At 39.5% G+C, this 19,302-nt stretch overlaps 2 protein-coding genes across 2 annotated transcripts; one reads left to right on the forward strand and one right to left on the reverse strand.

Annotated features, from left to right (window-relative positions):
- The first annotated feature begins 79 nt into the window (after positions 1–79).
- unc50 (unc-50 homolog (C. elegans)) lies at positions 80–4,018 on the forward strand. Its single transcript, XM_058622571.1, has 6 exons — positions 80–227; positions 976–1,247; positions 1,359–1,479; positions 1,762–1,901; positions 2,729–2,836; positions 3,444–4,018. Exons 2-6 carry the CDS (start codon positions 980–982, stop codon positions 3,578–3,580), a joined length of 774 nt encoding a protein of 257 aa, XP_058478554.1. The 5' UTR covers positions 80–227; positions 976–979; the 3' UTR covers positions 3,581–4,018.
- A 7,485-nt stretch (positions 4,019–11,503) lies between these two features.
- LOC131455640 (oocyte zinc finger protein XlCOF6-like) lies at positions 11,504–16,446 on the reverse strand. Its single transcript, XM_058623429.1, has 2 exons — positions 16,022–16,446; positions 11,504–14,910 (listed from the first exon to the last, which is right to left on the reverse strand). The coding sequence occupies exons 1-2, from the start codon at positions 16,134–16,136 to the stop codon at positions 12,986–12,988; spliced, it is 2,040 nt and encodes a 679-aa protein (XP_058479412.1). The 5' UTR covers positions 16,137–16,446; the 3' UTR covers positions 11,504–12,985.
- Between the last annotated feature and the right edge of the window lie 2,856 nt (positions 16,447–19,302).

Here is a 19,302-nt window from a genome sequence, read left to right on the forward strand (position 1 = left end):
AAAAATGTATAAACAGACACGCACAACATTTGCATAAGCTTCGCAGACATCGTTTACGCAACAGCTTTTATCTTTCACTACACTACATTTCCCATGAGGAACCGGGGGGGTCCCAGGAAGTAGCTACGTGTTCCTTCCTAGATCATTCTTCAGGAAGCGTCTATAAACAGCTACAGAAACGAGCAAGAGTTGGCGCTTTCTCCCGTAAAGGAGTTCAGCAAAAACAGGTAAATATTCTTCGGAATAAACTAAATTAGGTGTTCACCTGCTTTCAGTTTCTCAACACTGCATTTATACCAATTCTGTCTTAAATATGGCTCACCAAGCTACTAGTTAGCAACAAGCTAACTGCTAGCGTCTTAAACATAGTAATGGTGTTTGACGGGGAAGAAACTGCTCAGTAACTCGTGTAAATTGTTCATATATATGTATATATACTAATTAGAATAAATATATGTCAAAAAAGAATGAAGTATGAGCCACAGGACCGTGTCTTGTTGTAGACATGTTATAATAGAGCAATACTTAGGAGTTGGCACGCCATAAGTACTTCGATTTTAATTATATTAGCCAGTTTAGCTGTAATGTTTACTTGCATATGAGCTGCAGTGTGTAAACAAAATTGCCTGGCAGTAAATATGAAATCAATTAATATATATATATACTGTATATTGTTTTGTATAATATATAATATGTAACATATAAGTATTGTTTTGCTGTCTCAGGTTTTTGCATTTGTTACATGCAATTTAAACAGAATAAAATAGGACATGAATGGTCAAATATTACTTGATATCATATAAAACAGTGGTTGCCAAACTTTTCACTGTCCTGTACCCCTTCAGACATTTGACCTCCAGCCATGTACAACCTACTCCTGTACACTTTCAAAAGAAATTTGTGTTTGTCTGTAAGCATGTTCAGTGAGCAACACCTTATTTTCACCACCTCCCTTTCTCCACAATTTATTTACAGCACCATGTTGCCAACCACCTCGACACACAGCAACGGTGCCCCTGGCTCCCGAGATGCTGCACGCCACACGGCGGGAGCCAAACGCTACAAGTATCTGCGGCGGCTGCTATATTTCAGACAGATGGACTTTGAGTTTGCCCTGTGGCAGATGCTGTACTTGTTCACATCACCACAGAGGGTCTACCGCAACTTCCACTACAGGAAACAGACCAAGGACCAGTGGGCGAGGGACGATCCTGCTTTCCTGGTCCTGCTCAGCATCTGGCTGTGTGGTCTGTGCTAATCTTTCAGTAATATAACAATAATCTCAATACATTTCCTCATCATTTAGTTTTCTCTCATTTGATCATGTCTAATTATACACACCCTGTTCACATCTGTAGTGTCAACATCAGGCTTTGGTCTGGTCCTGGACATGGGCATCCTGGAGACTCTGAAACTGTTGCTGTGGGTGGTGTTTATAGACTGTATAGGAGTTGGCCTGCTCATATCAACACTCATGTGGTGAGTATGTTTGTTTTGTATACTGTATGAAATGAATTTGAAGTAAGCAGAGGAGACATAGTGATTATATTGGACAAAGGTTGTTGAAGACAGGTGGTGTAACCGAGAAGGACTCAAGGAATAGGACAAGATGGAGGCAGTTGAACTGCTGTGGCGCTCTGTAAAGAGAGAAGCCAAAAGAAGAAGACATTTTCTTCTGTGACCGAGAACTGTGTCTAGAAGAAGCTCTAAGGTGGACCTGTATGTCTGACTCTGATGATTTTTTTCTGATGTATTTTCCAGGTTCATCAGCAACAAGTACCTGCTAAAACAACCCAGCAGAAATTTTGATGTTGAATGGGGCTATGCATTTGATGTTCATCTCAATGCTTTCTACCCGCTTCTAGTCATCCTGCATTTTCTGCAGCTGTTCTTCATCAACCGTGAGTAGAATCGATCTCTTTTGCTGTGTTTCCAATCAGTGGACCATTTCATTTTGGTACCGTATGATATATTTTTTTGCTATTGTATCCATTAGGAATAGTACCAAATAACCAGCCCCTACTGTTCCTTTTTTTGGTACCTTTCCCTTGGGGTACCAGAGTAAAATGGTATGGTAAGGTCAGGCTGAAGCTAGATTGGCTAAGAAGAAGAAGATGCTATCAAACGGCAGCCAGCCATTGTTGTCTGTTAAGATGTGTTCAATGTCATCATTCGTTGTTGCTATGCTGGTACGATGTCGCACTACGTGTCTCGCTGAAGATACTGTTCTCAATCTTTACCATTCCAAACCGTATTGTACCCAAACTGAACTGTACATTGATGGAAACACAACATTTTTCTACAATGACATCATTCAAGTGCAACCAAATTAAATTGAGTACAAGAGTTAGCATTTAATACGCTAAATGTGGAATTCATATATTTTCCACTTTTACTTATTTTGTATGATAATTTAAAATATTTGTAGTTGATAACTGAAGGTTGTTTTGACACCAATGTTTACTGCTAATAAAAAATTTGAATCCATCTTTTTTTTATGTGACACAAAATAATTGATTGTCTTTGCTGTCAGTGATTTAAATGGAAAACTGAAGACACTTAAGAAATTAAATATTTATTGACCGCAAATATTAAAACAAAGTCTTACAACATCCATTAAATGTCAAAATAAATTTAAATATCACAGAGGAACATTGTTTAAATGATGTACTGCATTTAAGGAGATTCACACTGTGTGTTCTTAGTTTGCCATTACTATGTGTTGCAGATATCGTGGTGATAAACTCAGAATGGTTCCTGGGATGCTTTGCTGGAAACACTTTGTGGCTTATTGCCATTGGTTATTATCTCTACATCACCTTCTTAGGATACAATGGTAAGCCCCACCTTCCTTTTATACACAGTACAAAAGTCTTAGGTCCCATTAAATGAGACGTTTTAGCAATGTTATAATGAGCATACAGTAAAATTATTTATCTATCACTGTTGGAAGACATCCAGAAAATACAGGCAATGTGTATGCAGTATTATAAACAGAAAATTAGACTTTAAAAACTGGTTGTTATCGTCATATTATCGATATGATGTCTGCTATGACTTTTCCTGGTGAATAAAAAAATAAATAAATTAGTAAAATACACTTAATATTACATATATTAATTAAAAGATATATATGGAATTGACAAAGTTATATTTAATTAAAAAAATAGTCACGTAAAAATGTTTTCATTTTTATTTGTAGGCAATTTCATTGTTTCTAACATGCATAAATAGCCGTCATTTAACATTAAATAAAGGCTTTAGTGAAATGAAAGTCAATAACTGTATTTGAAATAACTTTATGTGCAGCTTATATGCCTATGTGTCTTGTATATTGGAATATAGACTAAAATATCCAGTTGTTATTCATAAGCCTTAGCTGTTTGTGACTTCATAGATCTGAGTGCTGTCTGTAAACCCGTCCCCTTGCTTTGTTGTCACAGCTCTACCCTTCCTGAAGAATACTGTGGTGCTGCTCTACCCTTTTGCTCTGCTCGGTCTCATCTACATCCTCTCAGTGACGCTGGGCTGGAACTTCACCCGCGGCCTCTGCTCGTTTTACAAGTTCAGAGTCCAGTAGAGCCTCTTTGTTTCAGAGACTGGACACGCTGAGCCATTTCCAGCTGCTCTCAGTCAATATCTGGCTGAGAGAGACTCAGCCTCTGGGTTGATTGACACTTGATTTTTCTGTTCGGGCTCTGGTGTTGACCTGAGGAATCAGCGAACTGGTGATGTGTTTTGGACTGGCTGTCGGCAGAAGAGGACAGACTACACACAGCTTTTTATTGTTGTTCTTTTTTTGTATGATTTGTAAATAGTTCTTTTGCAGGTTGTAATATATAAGACGTATATAAGAGAGGAAGAATTTGCTTTCTTTGTTTTGAGTTGAACAAAATGAAATCCTGCTTATTGTAGGAACAGGAAGTACAAGAAAGTGGGATACAAATGTTTTCTTTTTTTCTCTTGAAGTGTACATTCCAAAGCACTTTCAATAAAAAAAAAGTTTTATTAACTTAAATTGCTACAGTTTTAATCACTTTTATCCATTCAATGGTGACTCACTATATATATTTTACTTTGAAAATATTACAACATAGTCTTCAGAACTATGCTGACAATACTTGATACTTAAGTTGAATCAGTATGATACTGAATGGTTATACATCTTCTCTGGTCTATTTCCTCTCTGTCAGGATCTTGTAGTAACATGCTAAAGTCTCACAGTGGTGCTGATGTCACTGTTTTGGATGACTAATATGGTCTTATCTGAGGACTGGAGTATCACTGAGGACTTGTAGAAGCAAGGTGTGATGATTGTATAACCACTTAATGTAGTCTTAATGTCTTTGCAGATGTCATAATATAAATGTCATTATGGTATTAGCTGTTTTTTTATTTATATCTTCCATTTAACAACAAACATTTGCAATACTTACTTTTTTTGGCTTAATGTTCTGAGATGATACAGTGTCAGTACCAACTCATTCTTGTTTTTAAGAAAGAACCAGTAAAAGGTGTTAAATTTATTTCTAAAGCATTTTCTCTTCTGCCAATACTACTACTTCCACTTTTCTACTTCTTTCACTTCTTCTACTAAGGCAGAGTCACAACATTGCAAAACAAACTACTCATAAGTATCTTGTTAGCTGCAGGCAACTGGACTTGCTTGGGTTAATTTTGAAGATGTTTCACCTAGAGGTGTCTTCATTTCATTTGCATGGGTCTATAATCTCTTTATATAAAAAATTGCTGTTCAAAACTTCAAGAAGTATCCAAGAAGTAGGACTTTATTGTTGTCTTCCTGTTTAAATAAGATCCCACCACAATTCCTCATTGTCTTTACTCACAGATGTCCACTTCAAATGTACTTTACACAGTGACTGCAGAAGACAGGAATGGTTGGAATTTAAATGTTTTTTGTCCTCCAAAAACTGAACAACATAAAGAAAACCACACCCAGTCCCAGCTCTCTCCTCCAATGTTATGACACTGAAGCTGATATCTTTTTTGTTCTTTCCCCCTTGCTCAAGAGAGAGAGTGCAGAGGTGAGCACCTCAGCACAGCTGAGGAGATGGGATTTAACCCTTAGAACATGGAGCATTCAGACTGATTTTTGCCATTACTATGTGAAAATGTATATATCTTATTTCCTTTATTTCAGCACAACCTATAGGCAATCTGACTATATAAACACACCTGAGCAAAGAGTACAAAAGTAATTTGGAATTACCTCAAAGTTCGCTTGGCTCATTTTTATGAAGAAAAAACGCTGTGACTTCTGCACAATTATCGCTACTCCCATTAAAAGAAAAAGCAATATAAAATTAATCATAACTTTGACTCAACAACACATAAGAATGCATTTGTAAAGCCTGATTATATGACCTATAAACACACACACCTCCATATAAGGAGTTGTGTATTATTAACTAAAAAACATGCCACATTCTAATTTAACTTAGTTTTCTTCTCATTCAAAACCTTACTAAGTGGATGTTGTTTGTTGCTTTTTTTTTTGTGATACTGTTTCATTATCACTATTCACTTGCCCCATCAATCCTGTGGAATAAATTACAATTGTTTTGTTCCCAGATTTGGGATTCTCCAGAGTAGGCTGACTTAGTCCTACTACTGTTGGGAATGGGATAAAGGAGTGGTTAGGTCTTATTAAAGTCAAGTAGGTTACCGAGAAGGCCACATGCCCTTGAGGTAGACGCCGTGACATTCAAATTCCTAAATCCCTTACTCTTACATGGCAGGTCTGAGTTGAAGTGTGCTGGGGTTCTGGACATGATCCTTGACTCTCTGGTCTACTGGAGCCAATAGTGGTGACCCCTACTGCACAGGTATAGTCCTACCTGTTACATTTACTTTCATGTAGTGGTGTCATTAAGAATTATTTTCATAATCGATTAATCTGTCAATTCTTTTCTTGATTAATTGATTAGTTGTTTGGTCCAGAAACTGTTGAATGTTGATCAGTGTTTCCTAATCCTGGAAATGATGCTGTTCTTAAATGTCTTGTTTTGTCCACAAAACAAAACTTTTCAGTTTTCATTATTTCTTTGTTATGTTGACCAAAGAAACTTGAAAATATGGACTGACAAAAATTTCTATTTGAGTAAATTCATGAATATTTGCTTGAATCTCTCCAAGCCCCGACCCAGACTTTGGGATCCACAGGTTTTAAACTATTATTATAAACTAAAAAACTTATGGATTCACACACACACACACATTGCTACAACAACCTGGTTCCAAGCACCAGTATGAACCTAATGGGTTTATTTAAGTTACAGTTTATTTAAGTACAATTGGACTTTGTCTCAAACAATCCCGTCAATTGTTATTTTTGCAGCCTCACCCAGGGCAGGCCGATCTCACAGCTGAAAATCCAGTGAACAATGAAGGTGAGGCAAGAAGTTGAAATTGAACTGTCCACACACAGTTGTCTTACCTCTGACTGCAAACATACAACATGCAATTCAAAAAGTCATGACAGAAACAGAAAGATTCACCAGCCATATCCGGACACTTTCTGGAAAAAGCTCCACGCATGTTGGGGCATGGAGTGACTGCATTGGCCATTGTGTGGTGTTAGAGAGAGAACCATTAATAATTTTATTTTGTATAGCAAATGTAGACCACTTCTTCTAAGCTTCATATAAAGGAAACAATTGATTGATGTGACTGAATGTGTACTGACACAGTGTATTCACAGAGTGAGTTGTAGGATGACCTCCAGAGTCATCATAGCACAGCTGCATGAAACTGCTGTGACACACAAACTAATGACCATTGACTTGTAAAGCAGACCAAAAACCAAAAACCTCCGGAAACATCTGCATGCTTTACCATTATCTGGCCGGGGTTTGCTACAGTAAATGCTTGACCCTCATCGATCTGATGATTGGCTGCCTCCCTATCGGGCAGTGACAAGGGTCTTCGTGATGTGCTGGCTGATACCACTACAAGGCCACATGCTCCTGAAGGTCTTAGAAGCTCAGAACGTGCATGAAATCGTACAGTGAAGATGTGTAGATTCCAATATGAAGAGGCTAAGAAAAAAGAGAAAAGGCTGCTTTTCATTTATGAAAAATGGAAGCTCCATGCAAGAGATCAGTTAAAGACATACTTGTCAGAGAGTCAGATATGGTATCTTTTTGGAGAACTTAAAAGGGTGCAAAGAAGGGTTAAGAACACGTTCAGACTTTCTTATTGCTTGTCAAGATGCCATATTGCATGTAAAGGGCCTTGACAGGAATCTAAATGACTGAAGAGCATGGTCCCCAAACTACCAGACTGGGCAGCTTCACAGTGGAACTGGCAAATCACACAAAGCTTAAACGAAAACCAAGAATACCCAAGCTTCAAAGATTTTCGTCAAAGGAAAGCATCCCACAGTCCTCCATGATGACTAAAAAGGAAATACCTGTATTGACACAAATCAAGGTACTATGGCAACATCACTTAATGTTTCAAGTGAAGGTGGTCTAGCCAGTATGGGTATCATCTATAAATAATCCAGCTGCTGAGAAGCTTGTCTATGCTTTACTTGATACTCAGAGTGACACTGCATTGATCGATTGAGGATTAAAAGTTGAAATGCTCATAACTATCCTGATAAAGCTGACAACTATGAGTGGAAAAGACACAGTTCTCACAAGAGAGCGTGTAAGTTTTTAGAGGATACAGTTCAGCCATTGAAGTTGCGCCTGTGCTTCTTAAAGCAAAGATCATCTTGCTGGACATGTGTAAGCGTGGCACAGGATGGCGTAAGACAAACACTTATTATTCGGTCTTCTCTAAAATTAGCTGCTTACATTCCTAAGCACAAACCTCAACAACTCAGGATGGTGCCAGCCACAAGTCTCTAATCACAAAGGCCTCGGTGTAGCACAGGCACCAGTCATTTGTCTATAAAATGTGCCTCTTTATATTTTCGCTGTGCCTGGCCTGACTGGCACAGAGGACTGATAACTCAACTGTGCAGGTCTCCCGAAGGTCAGCTCTATATGTATCAGCAGAGACAGGCCTCCAAAACCCTTTATATATCCTAACTCTGGGACTCACAGGCAGACTGACAGAGGATGCCCAACTGTTAACATCTACTTGTTTATGTTCGGCTCAGTTCTCCTCAGATCTGAGCTGCTTCCAATAAAGCTTTTCAACTTAACTCATCTCTGACTCCAGAAACTCCATCCTTGGTCGGCTCACCTGATAATCAAATCTTCACAACAGATGGGACGTCCCACTGCCTGATGAGCTACGTCCAAAATGGGAACAGTGGAAAATTATCTGGTTCTTTTGGATAATGTCACCATATCCTCCACCTAGGATTTGGAAAGGTCTCAAAGACAGAGCTACATCATTTCTCAGACACAAGCTTATAGGGCTATGGTCAGTGTCGTACCTGAGTCGAAAGTCACGACTATTGCAAGATTGGAACTAACAGCGGTGCTTGTTTCTGTGAAGAAACTACTGAGACTGAGATGTAAATATAACACAATACATATTTGACAACATTTTACAGGAAGCTGAGCTTCCCTTGCTGTAATCGCCACTGAGTTGGATGCACATGGAAACATAATAGGGAGCATGATGGGGCGCATATAGGAAGTGATGGTGCCGGAGGTGTTGCTGCCGACCCGAACTGCCTGTGGTCACCCCGTCAGGAAGTCCAACAGCCAGTTGCACAGGGAGGTGTTGAGCCCCAGCTGGTCCAGTTTGTGGATGAGCTGCTGGGGGATGATTGTGTTCAATGCTGAGCTGAAGTCGATGAACCGCATTCTAACGTAGGAGTCTTCAGTCTCCAGGTGGGTGAGGGCTGAGTGGAGGGCAGCGGAGATTGCATCATCGGTCGAGCGGTTAGACCGATATGCAAACTGGAAGGGGTCCAGGGTGGGGGGAGGGCAGACTTGATGTGCTGCATGACTAGCCGCTCGAAGCACTTCATGAGGATGGGAGTGAGTGCGATCGTACTGTAGTCGTTGTAGATGGAGGGAGACGACTTCTTCGGGACCAGGATGATGGTGGTGGCTTTACATTACATGTCATTTATCAGACGCTTTTATCCAAAGCGACTTACAATAAGTGCATTTAAATATTTGGGTACAAATAAGAGCTAGAAGTAAGTAAGAGCTTCAAGTAAGCCAAACTATGAACTATGAAGTACATAAGTGCGATGTTTAACTTTTTTTGGTTTTTTTGTCGCCATCGTCTTAGTCAAGGTAGAGTCGGAAGAAATGTGTTTTTAGTCTGCAGCGGAAGATGTGGAGGCTTTCCGCTGTCCGGATGTTGATGGGGAGCTCGTTCCACCATTTGGGAGCTAGGACGGTGAACAGTCTCGAGTTCTGCGAATGCCTCTGCGATCCTCTCAGTGAGGGGGGAGCAAGCCAGTTTGCCGATGCAGAGCGGAGTGGGCAGGCTGGGGTGTAGGTTTTGATCATGTCCTGGATGTAGGCTGGACCGGATACAGGCACGTGGGGACAACAGCCAGTCTCAGCGAGGAGTTGAAGATGTCGATGAAGACATCTGTGAGCTCCTCAGCACAGTCTCTCAGGACACGACCAGGAATGTTGTCAGGACCCTGCTTTCCGTGGGTTCGTTCTTCTGAGGGATCGCCTCACACTATCTGGGGATAGCGTCAACACCTGGTCGTCGGGAGGTGGTGGGGTCTTCTGTGCCGGGGTGCTGTTGTCTGCCTCAAAGCGAGTGAAGAAGTCGTTCAGCTGGTTCAGCAGAGAGGTGGAGCTGTCACAGGTCTGCGGAGAGGGCTTATAGTCCGTGATGGTCTGCATCCCTCGCCACAGGTTCCTGGTGTCTCTGCTGTCATTGAAGTGGTCAGCAATCCTCCTGGAGTACTCCCTCTTGGCCATCCTGATGCCTCATGACAGGTTGACCCTGGCTGTCCTCAGGCCCATCTCGTCTCCAGCTTTGAAGGCAGCATTCCGAGCTCTCAAGAGCCTGTGGACTTCACCTGTCAGCCAGGGCTTCTGGTTGGCCCGAATGGAGATGGTTCTGGTGACTGTGACATCGTCCATGCACTTCCACGTGTAGGAAGTAACGGTCTCCGTGTACTCCTGCGCCTTGGGTTTACTGGATGCAACGAAGATGAACATATGCACGTAGGTGTACAGCACAAAAAACATAAAAACACCGATCTGACGAGAGAGAGAGAGGAGCTGCATGTCCACGCACTACCATCTTGGACCATGCGTATTATAAGAACTGGATAGAGCACCGCCCCCTCTGCTTTGAAGACAATTTTGTCATGTTGGTCACTTCCGTGAACGGCAACAAAAAATACTCATGGGCCCAGAAAGCAATTTTCCCATTGACCACAATAGTAAAAGAGACGTCTATAAAACTGTTCACAGGACACCTTGAGACATGGATATAGGCATGTATATCTCTTTATATTCTATATTTTTAATTCATGGAGTTTCATATTTGAAAAACCTTCCTGAAGACCATAAAAAGCCCAGAAAAATCGTATTTCTCAGAGTGACATCACAGCTGTGTACGAGCACAGCAAATCGCGGTCATGTGGCGTCTCAGGAACAGCGCTACTGTCAGGGAGGCGTACAGTGTGAAAACTTTATGAGAAATGTGAATAACTACTACTGCGCATGCTCATGCTCTACACAACCCGGAAATAAACGCGGAAGCAGAAAACTTTTATGGCATATGCGCTCTGAACGGAACCAGAGGGGCGGTGCTCTATCCAGTTCTTATCATACATCCATGCGTAGCACCAACTTCTGGGCCTTGTACACTCTTAATGTCAGTGGGCCCCATCCATGCCAGTGCACAAAGCAAAAAGAAAATGTTTGCATTTATTTATGTATAAACAAGCATGAATAGGGTTTTAAGATACAATCATATCAGATTATATTGATGACTGGTTCTTTCATTCACCACCTGAATTGATGCATTTGGCCTACTTGTGGTTTGTGTACTAATGTTTTGATCCATGACATGGAACATTTTTATTTAAAAATATTTATTCTTAAACATGAGCCAACAACTGTACACCGAAAGACATGAAGTAAGGCTGCTTGTCTTATCATGACTATCGGTTCATAAAGTCATTGATAAATGTGATGAATGCATGAGTGAAAGAATCTGGAGTTATAATACTACTTTTAACATGTTGTTAATTGGTATTGTTTCTAATAATATGATCAGTCTGCATGTTTTCTGGTCTGACTTTATTTTAATATTACAGCCCTATTGTACTTTATGTCCATTCATATATTCTGTATATGAGATGATCATTTTTCATCATAAGTTGATACCTTGGTTCCTCTCTTCATCAGTGTCCAACGCATACATCCAATGATCTGATGATATGAACACAGAAATTAGTTCTTGACTTGCTCTGGCTTTCACAAAGGCGCTCAAAAATATTTCAGATAGTGTTGAACAGATGCAGGACCTATGATAATAATATTGTATTGGGAGAATTTGGCCAAGGTAAGTATTAAAGGTACAAAGAACCCACAATGGAAAATGTTTATTTTCTGTTAAACACTATTAAGGGCAAAGCATTAAAAATGACTGAAAACTTTTACACAGATCCATCTCACACAACACACTCCAGTACAATCACAAACCAATAACGGGAACAGGCTGAAGCCAAAAGCTAATGTGTGCCTCTCCTAAATAGTCCACGAGACATCAGCAGTATGAAAGATAAATAAAAGAGAGAAGAAACACAAAATGATTCCTTCAATATTTTACATTTGAAAGCTTTTTTTAAAATATGAACAGAGATGTACAGATCATATCAGTTCATTCATTCCATAGTTTGACTCCCAAACCTGAACTAGATCTATCTCTAAATGGAGATGCACGATAACATTGGGTCAGATAAATTATCTGATTATTTAGGCAAAATGTTATTTTTTAGTTGTTGTGAATTTCATTCAATAAACAGGTAAGTGTAGTAACATGACTGCACTATACAGATTGGTTATTAGTTTAAGTAGTTGGGCTTATCCCACAGCAAATTAAAAAGAGCTGCATGAGAGCTAAAGTGAGCTAAGTGAACATAGCCTCACAGGTCTGGTTGTTTTTATCAGCCTAAAACGTCGTTATTGCAGCAAAACCGCAATGTAGGGAAATTAGGGAGCTGAAGCTGCAGTAGTAGTTATCATTGAGGCTAAAAACAAGAAACAGATTGTTTTTAACAAAACAGGCATTTAAAAACCACATCAAAAAAGCAAAAATAGCATTTGAAAGTGTATATTCTGAAGAGAATGAAGAGAACCATGCTTTGCCAGCCAATGTTATCCAAAGTTTGAGACATGATGGAGTCGCCACACACATTTATCTGTGTAACACTGCCACTGTTGACATTGTGCTGGTATTTGGCATTAACAGAGTATTCCAGTAATTTTCAAAAAATAAATAAATCCAAATTTACAAAATTGACATCATGTGTTATTGAAGTAATGTAAATAGCAATTAGCTCCTCAGAACTCCTCTGTTTACTGATGCTCTAATTCAAATGAGAATAGTCACTTTCCCATAAGACCTCCATTCAAATGGAGTTCACGGTCATTCCCCATGTTGGGGTCGTTACCCACGAAAGACTTACTCAAAAACACAAGGACAAAATTAAGTTATTTACATACACTTATCAGAAAAAGTACCTGATACAAAAATGTCAATTGTGCAATTGTGCTGGTTACAAATAGAACTAAGTTTGAATAGAAGACTATGAGTGTCTACTTTTCTCTTGATTTAGTAATCACATTCCTGAGGAGTTAATAGGCTGAACTCTTTAATAGTACATGTTGTCAGTTGTATAAATTACTATATGCTTCCATTTAGGCATGGCACATATGAGTGGACACCACTGTGATTGACAGCTGGTACCATGCAGGTGGTGTGGACACAATACATTCTTTATAAAAAGTTGGGCCCCAGAAAGGAGTTTGGAGAACACTGATGTATGCCATGACAACATGACGTGTTATTAAACAGTTCCGACATTGAACCAGTTCTGAAAAACCACTAGCACCACTCCAGCATTAGCACCAGGTTCACTTTGGTGGAAAAGAGGAATTTGATCCCGAGTTCCCGACTGGTCCTGGTCCTGGTCCTGCCCGGTCCTCTCAATCTGATTCTGATCAAGTTGTGAGGTATCGCCTGCACATTTATGTTTTTTGAGCTGACAATGCCATGTAAACCGTTTGTTGCACACTCTGCAGCTGAACAGTTTTTCCCCTGTGTGGATTGACATGTGTATTGTAAGAGTTTTCTTCTCAGTAAACCTTTTACCACAAACTGAGCAACTGAATGGTTTCTCTCTTGTATGAGTTTTTTCATGTGACATCAGATTGCTTTTTTTGAGAAATCCTCTACCACAAACTGTGCAACTAAATGGTTTCTCTCCTGTATGAATTTTTTCATGTTTCCTCAGATTGCTCCTTTCCTTAAATCTTTTCCCACACTCACTGCAACTAAATGGTTTCTCTCCTACATGATTTTTCTCATCTTTTGTCGACTTGCTCTTTTTGATTATTTTCCCACACTCCGAGCCAAGAAACTGTTTATCTGCTGTATGAATTCTCTCATAATGTTTCCTTAGTTTTCTATTTTCTATAAAACATTTGTCACACTCGGAGCAACTAAATGGTTTTTCCCCTGTATGAATTTTCTCATGGGACCTCAGACTGCTCTTCTGAGTGAATTTTTTATCACACTTAGGGCAACTAAATGGTTTCCCTCCTTTATGAATTTTCTCATGTAACCGCAAATGCTTCATTTGGAAAAATTTCTTACCACACTCAGAACAACAAAAGCGTTTCTCTCCTGAATGATTATTTTCATGTGACCTCAAGTAGCACTCATGGCTAAATCTTTTATCGCACTTGGAGCAACTAAATGGTTTCTCTCCTGTATGAACTTTTTCATGTTTTCTCAGATTGCTCTTTTCAATGAATTTTTTGCCACACTCGGTGCAACTAAATGGTTTCTCTCCTGAGTGAATTTTCTCATGTTTCTTCAGACTGCTCTTATGAGAAAATCTTTTACCACACTCAGGGCAACTAAATGGTTTGGCCCCAAAATGAGTGTTCACATGTCTGAGCAGAAATGATTTATGAGCAAATCTTTTACCACACTCGGAGCAACTAAATGGTTTCTCTCCTGCATGCATTTTTTCATGTGACCTCAGATTTCCCTTTTGGATAAATCTTTTGCCACACTCAGAGCAACTATATGGTTTCTCTCCTGTATGAATTTTCTCATGTTTCATCAGATTGCCCTTTTGAACAAATCCTTTACCGCACTCAGAGCAATGAAATTGTTTATCTCCTGTATGAATTTTCTCATGTTTCCTTAGACTGCTCTTTTCAGTAAATCTTTTACCACACTCAGAGCAACTAAATGGTTTCGCTCCAAAATGAGTGTTCTGATGTCTCAGCAGAAGTGACTGATAGGCAAATCTTTTACCACATTCAGAACAGCTGAATTTCCAATCAGTGTTACCTGTCATATCACTGGAAACTGTTTTATTTTTTACTGTCTTTAAGCTTCGTGATTCACTGGTCTCCTTCCAATCATCCTCACTGTCTTCAGTCTCAGAAGAGTCTTCGGCTCTGTCCTCAGTTTCTGGTTCTAAAAATCCATCTAAACCTGAGTTTTCGGCTGGTTCTGGTCCTACAAACTCCTCTCTGTTCTCCGCAATGTGACTCTGATGATGCTTTGAGGACTCAGGCTCCTCTTCATCTTCACTCTTCACAGTGACTGCAATGATATCAGCCTCTTCCTGTTTGATCCACACTTCCTCCTCTTCCTCTTTAATGTGGGGGTGCTCTGGCTTCTCCTGGTCCACACTGGACAGCCACTGTTGCTCAGGCGGAACCTCTTCTTTAATGGCAAACAGTTGATGGCCGTCTGCAGGAGAGAATAGAGACTTTAAAGAAGAACACACACAGTTTCCAGTCGTTGGAGAGAGCAAAAATACATGTGAAAAAGTAGAATTCCTTAGGTGTTGGCAGAGCGAGGTGTATGAAATATGGAACAGAACCATATATGTTATCACCCAAATCAATGTCTTTTTTTTTTTTCAAATATGCTGAATAGACAATAGGGCTGTTGAATAAATTCAATCATCTCAATAGTGAAAAAACACACGGGTGTTGTACAAGAAAACATCGGACTGGCTTTTTCCGAAAGGTGACAACTGAAAAACACAGAAGCATGCAAAGCAGATGCCGACATATATACTGCTGACCTAAATACTGTTGCATTTGCAAGTATTTGTGTATTTGCACATATCTCCATGGCTTGTGTCCACCAGCTCCATTGAAAACAAATGAACATGGGAGATGGGAGATGGGAAGAGAGGAGGGAGCGTCAGCGGTGAGCTCGGTAAGGAAAAAGGTGAAACACAGACCAGAAGTTCCCCTTTATGAGCAGTTGAGGGCACAGTAAGTGAATGGTAGTCTGAGAGACTGTGCTGTGAACATGAGTGTGAGTATCAAATAATGCCAGCCTAAAGATGCTATTAAACTTGTATATAGATATGCTTCCTAAGATTTCATTGATTTTGCATATCAATTACAAGCAGGTATTAAGATGAAAGGAAGTTATTAATTGCTATTATCAGAGCAAATTCTGAGATTAGCTAATTTTCATTTGACGGCCCTACTATATGTACGCTTTTAAAGACACACAGCTGTACAGACAGCCTGAGTAGCACTCCTACATCTTACTTATTTCATAGCATATGTACTGTAGACGACTAGATTTGTAACACCTGATTTTTTTATTCTTTAACTACAAAAAACAAACAAACATGGAAACCATTTGATTTGACCACACGGATCACGTTGACTACAATGAAAACAGCTCATCAGTCAATCAATGTTTACGTTGTGGTCTTGCCCGGACCAATATGGCGGAGACGTTGGCGTATCATAACAAAGGACCGCAGGGGCCAAATGAGGCGTAGCTGATTAGCGGGTTAGCTAGCTTTCCGGCTCCAGTGTGAGCAGGGACTGACCTGCAGTGTGCGGCCTGACTTCAGGCGTCACCGCGGCATTGAGCAGCGTCTTCTGCTCTGAACGTTCCAATGTGTCTTCGCGCTCCGCCTCTGTTTTCTCGGACAGACCGTCCATCTCCTACGCTGCTAGCCGCCGTTAGCAGCTCGGTGAGCAGCGCCCTCAGAGCAAGGACTTAACTGTCATTTCGTCAACTTCCCATACACCTGCAGCTGAAAAGCTCATATAGCGACACCGAGGGACGGGTCTGTCAACGTCAAAGAATCGTCACACGTTTCGTTTTGTGCCATGACACAGGAGAAGCTCCGTGTCCTCAAAGACTGTCAACAGAGCAGAAGTAAGGCTTGAACTGTGGAGGGCAGCATCACACCTCTCAGTGTACAAGCCTGTCGGAAATGATTCTGAAACAAAACTTTATCAGAATATGTGCACAATACAGTGGCAGAATAAACAAGCAACATAAATAAAAGTTAATACAAATAGACAAGAAAAACACTGCTTTTTTGTTTCATTTAAATTAATTTCATTTAATTCAATTCAATTTTATTTGTATAGCACCAAATCATAACGTACATTATCTCAAGGCACTGTACATAGACAACATCAAGGAGAGAAACCCAACAATTCACACAAAGAGCAAACACTAGGTATCAGTGGAGACAGAAAACTCAGGTTTAACAGGAAGAAATCACTGACAGAACCAGACTCAGAGATGTGCAGCCATCTGCCTCAACCGATTGGGGTGAAAGGAAAGATGAGGGACAGGGGAGAGGTGGGGGACATAAGGGGGAGAGAGAAAGGACAAGAGGGAGATGAGGTAGAGACAGAAGAGAGAGACCAGTGATGACATGTTTATAGAACTACAATGTTATTTATGTGAGCAGCAGCAGAGATTGTTGATAAATAATTATACTGATATCGACTTTAATTATAGCACAATATTAATGGTAATGATATGTATGATAATAATAATAGTAGCCTCGATACTGGATCTGGATCCTGCAACCTGCGAGATGAGGACACAGAGAGAGAGAGAGATAGGAAAGGAAGGAGGCAAAGACACTAAGGAGAGAGAGAACAAGGTTAATGGCATACAATAAAGTCATATTCATACCCTGAGTGTGAGTGTGAGTGCACCACAGGAAATTTCCCCAGCAGTCTAGGTCTATACTAGCAGCATAACTAAGAGATGGTCCATGTTTCCCTGAACCAGCTCTTACTATAAGATTTATCAAAAAGGAAACTTTTATGTCTAACTTTAAATACAGAGAGAGTGTCCATCTCCAGAACTGTCACTGAGAGCTGGTTCCACGAGAGAGGAGCCTGTTAACTGTAAAAACAAATTACAGCTTTACAGTTTTACAGCATCCTTTAAGGACAGAATGTTTCTAATTTTCATAATGTTCCACAGGTGGAAGAAGGCTGTTTTGGAAATTAGTTTTATGTGTAAATCAAATGACATTTCCTGGTCAAAAATAACTCCAGTGTTCTAACAATTAAATGCACAACTAAGCCTATCACTGTCAACATCTACATGGATGTTGAAATCCCCTACAATTATGATTGTATCTGTACTAACTAACTCAGATAAGAATTCAGAGAACTCTGATAGGAACTCTGAATAAGGTGCGGGTGGATGATAAACTGTGACTATCAGAATTGTTTTTTGCATTTTCCAATGAGAGAAAGACTGAGAATAAGGTTTTTTATATATATCCTGGTTTGGGCGTGGGGTTGATTAATAGTCTAGAATAAAAAATGGCTGCTACTCCTCCTTGGCCTGAGCTTCTGGGAATATGGGTGTTAGCATGAGTGGGTGGAGCATAAGTGTTTAGTGTTATGTGTCAGTTAGGCACATAACATTAGGCACTGTGAAATTTAAAATAAATAAAAGTATAAATGTATTTTCTTATGTAATTGTTATTTCATATTCCATGATGATTGGTGAATATACTGTAAGTTCAGTGGACTAACAAGTTGGGCTATGCACATTCTGAAATTCAGAATTTGTGTGCATAAATTCTGGCAGTGATGGATTTGACTCTGACTAAACTGAATAACATTTTTATTGAATGTATTTATTTAAAGTACAAAGTAAATGCCAAAGTAAAAGAGTGCTGTTTCAATTTATTTAAAACATTTTCCCACTTTTTCCTGTCTTTTCTCTAATATTCATTCTAGATTTAAGATGGAATTCAATCCCCTCAACATGGGATATACAGTATAGTCTTCTTTTCTTTTTGGTGTAGTATAATCAAACAAATGAATGGTGGTGTCAACAAAACAAGATATTTTATTCTGTATATGTTTTATATTGAATTAGCTGATTATGTGCTTTTATATTATATTATAAAAGCATTATATTATATAATATATATTATATTATATAATATATATTATATTATATATATAATATATCACACCCTCCCCGCTCCCCTGCACTTGGATCCACCTCTGCACTCTCACCCTCTATCAGTCCACTGTTCCTATCTAGTGGAGTTCTTTCCAAGATTACTTGTATGTAGCTTATTCCTCTTTTGTATGGATAAATGCGTCTGCTAAATGCTTAAATGTAAATGTAAATCTATTATGTGTAATTTATGTATATCCTATTATTTATTTTATTCTGTATTCTGTATGCTATATTTTTTTAAATAGTTGTAATCTATCCTGTCTAAAACCTATATGTACTCCTATCTGTCTTGGCCATGACACTGGTGCAAAAGAGATTTGTAAACTTAATGAGTTTTTATTCCTGGTTAAATAAAGTTTAAATAAAATTCATAAAAAAAATAAAAAAAAACTTCTTTTCCCTTAATAAAGATAATAAGCTAGAGGAGTTTAAGCTCAGTTGTGTAAGCCTTAGACAGGGTTAGGTAACAATTATTTTATAAAAGCGAATCCAATTTAAAGGGAAAGAAAATTGTTTAATTAAATTCAATAAAAACCCAGTAGCGAGACTGGCGAACTGTCCAGGATATACCCCACCTATCGCCCTGTTTCAGCTGAGGTTGGCACAGCACCCCCGCGACCCTCATGTGGAGGATGAAGTGGTAGAAAATGAATGGATGGAAAAACCCAGTAAGTAATGTGTGTTGGACAAACAGACAGACAGACAGATAGGTAGATAGACCACAGATCCTTTATTTTCCATGAGAAAAGAACCCCCCCAAACCTGATTGGACAGAGAAGGGCAACGCCTTCTGAGGAGCAACCAATCACAAGCTGTGCATACACCGGCGCCTGTCCATGATCCAACCTCAATCACATGGACAAGCTCAGT

The sequence above is a fragment of the Solea solea genome, chromosome 2, assembly GCF_958295425.1.
Source record: "Solea solea chromosome 2, fSolSol10.1, whole genome shotgun sequence".
Classification (NCBI taxonomy): domain Eukaryota; kingdom Metazoa; phylum Chordata; class Actinopteri; order Pleuronectiformes; family Soleidae; genus Solea; species Solea solea.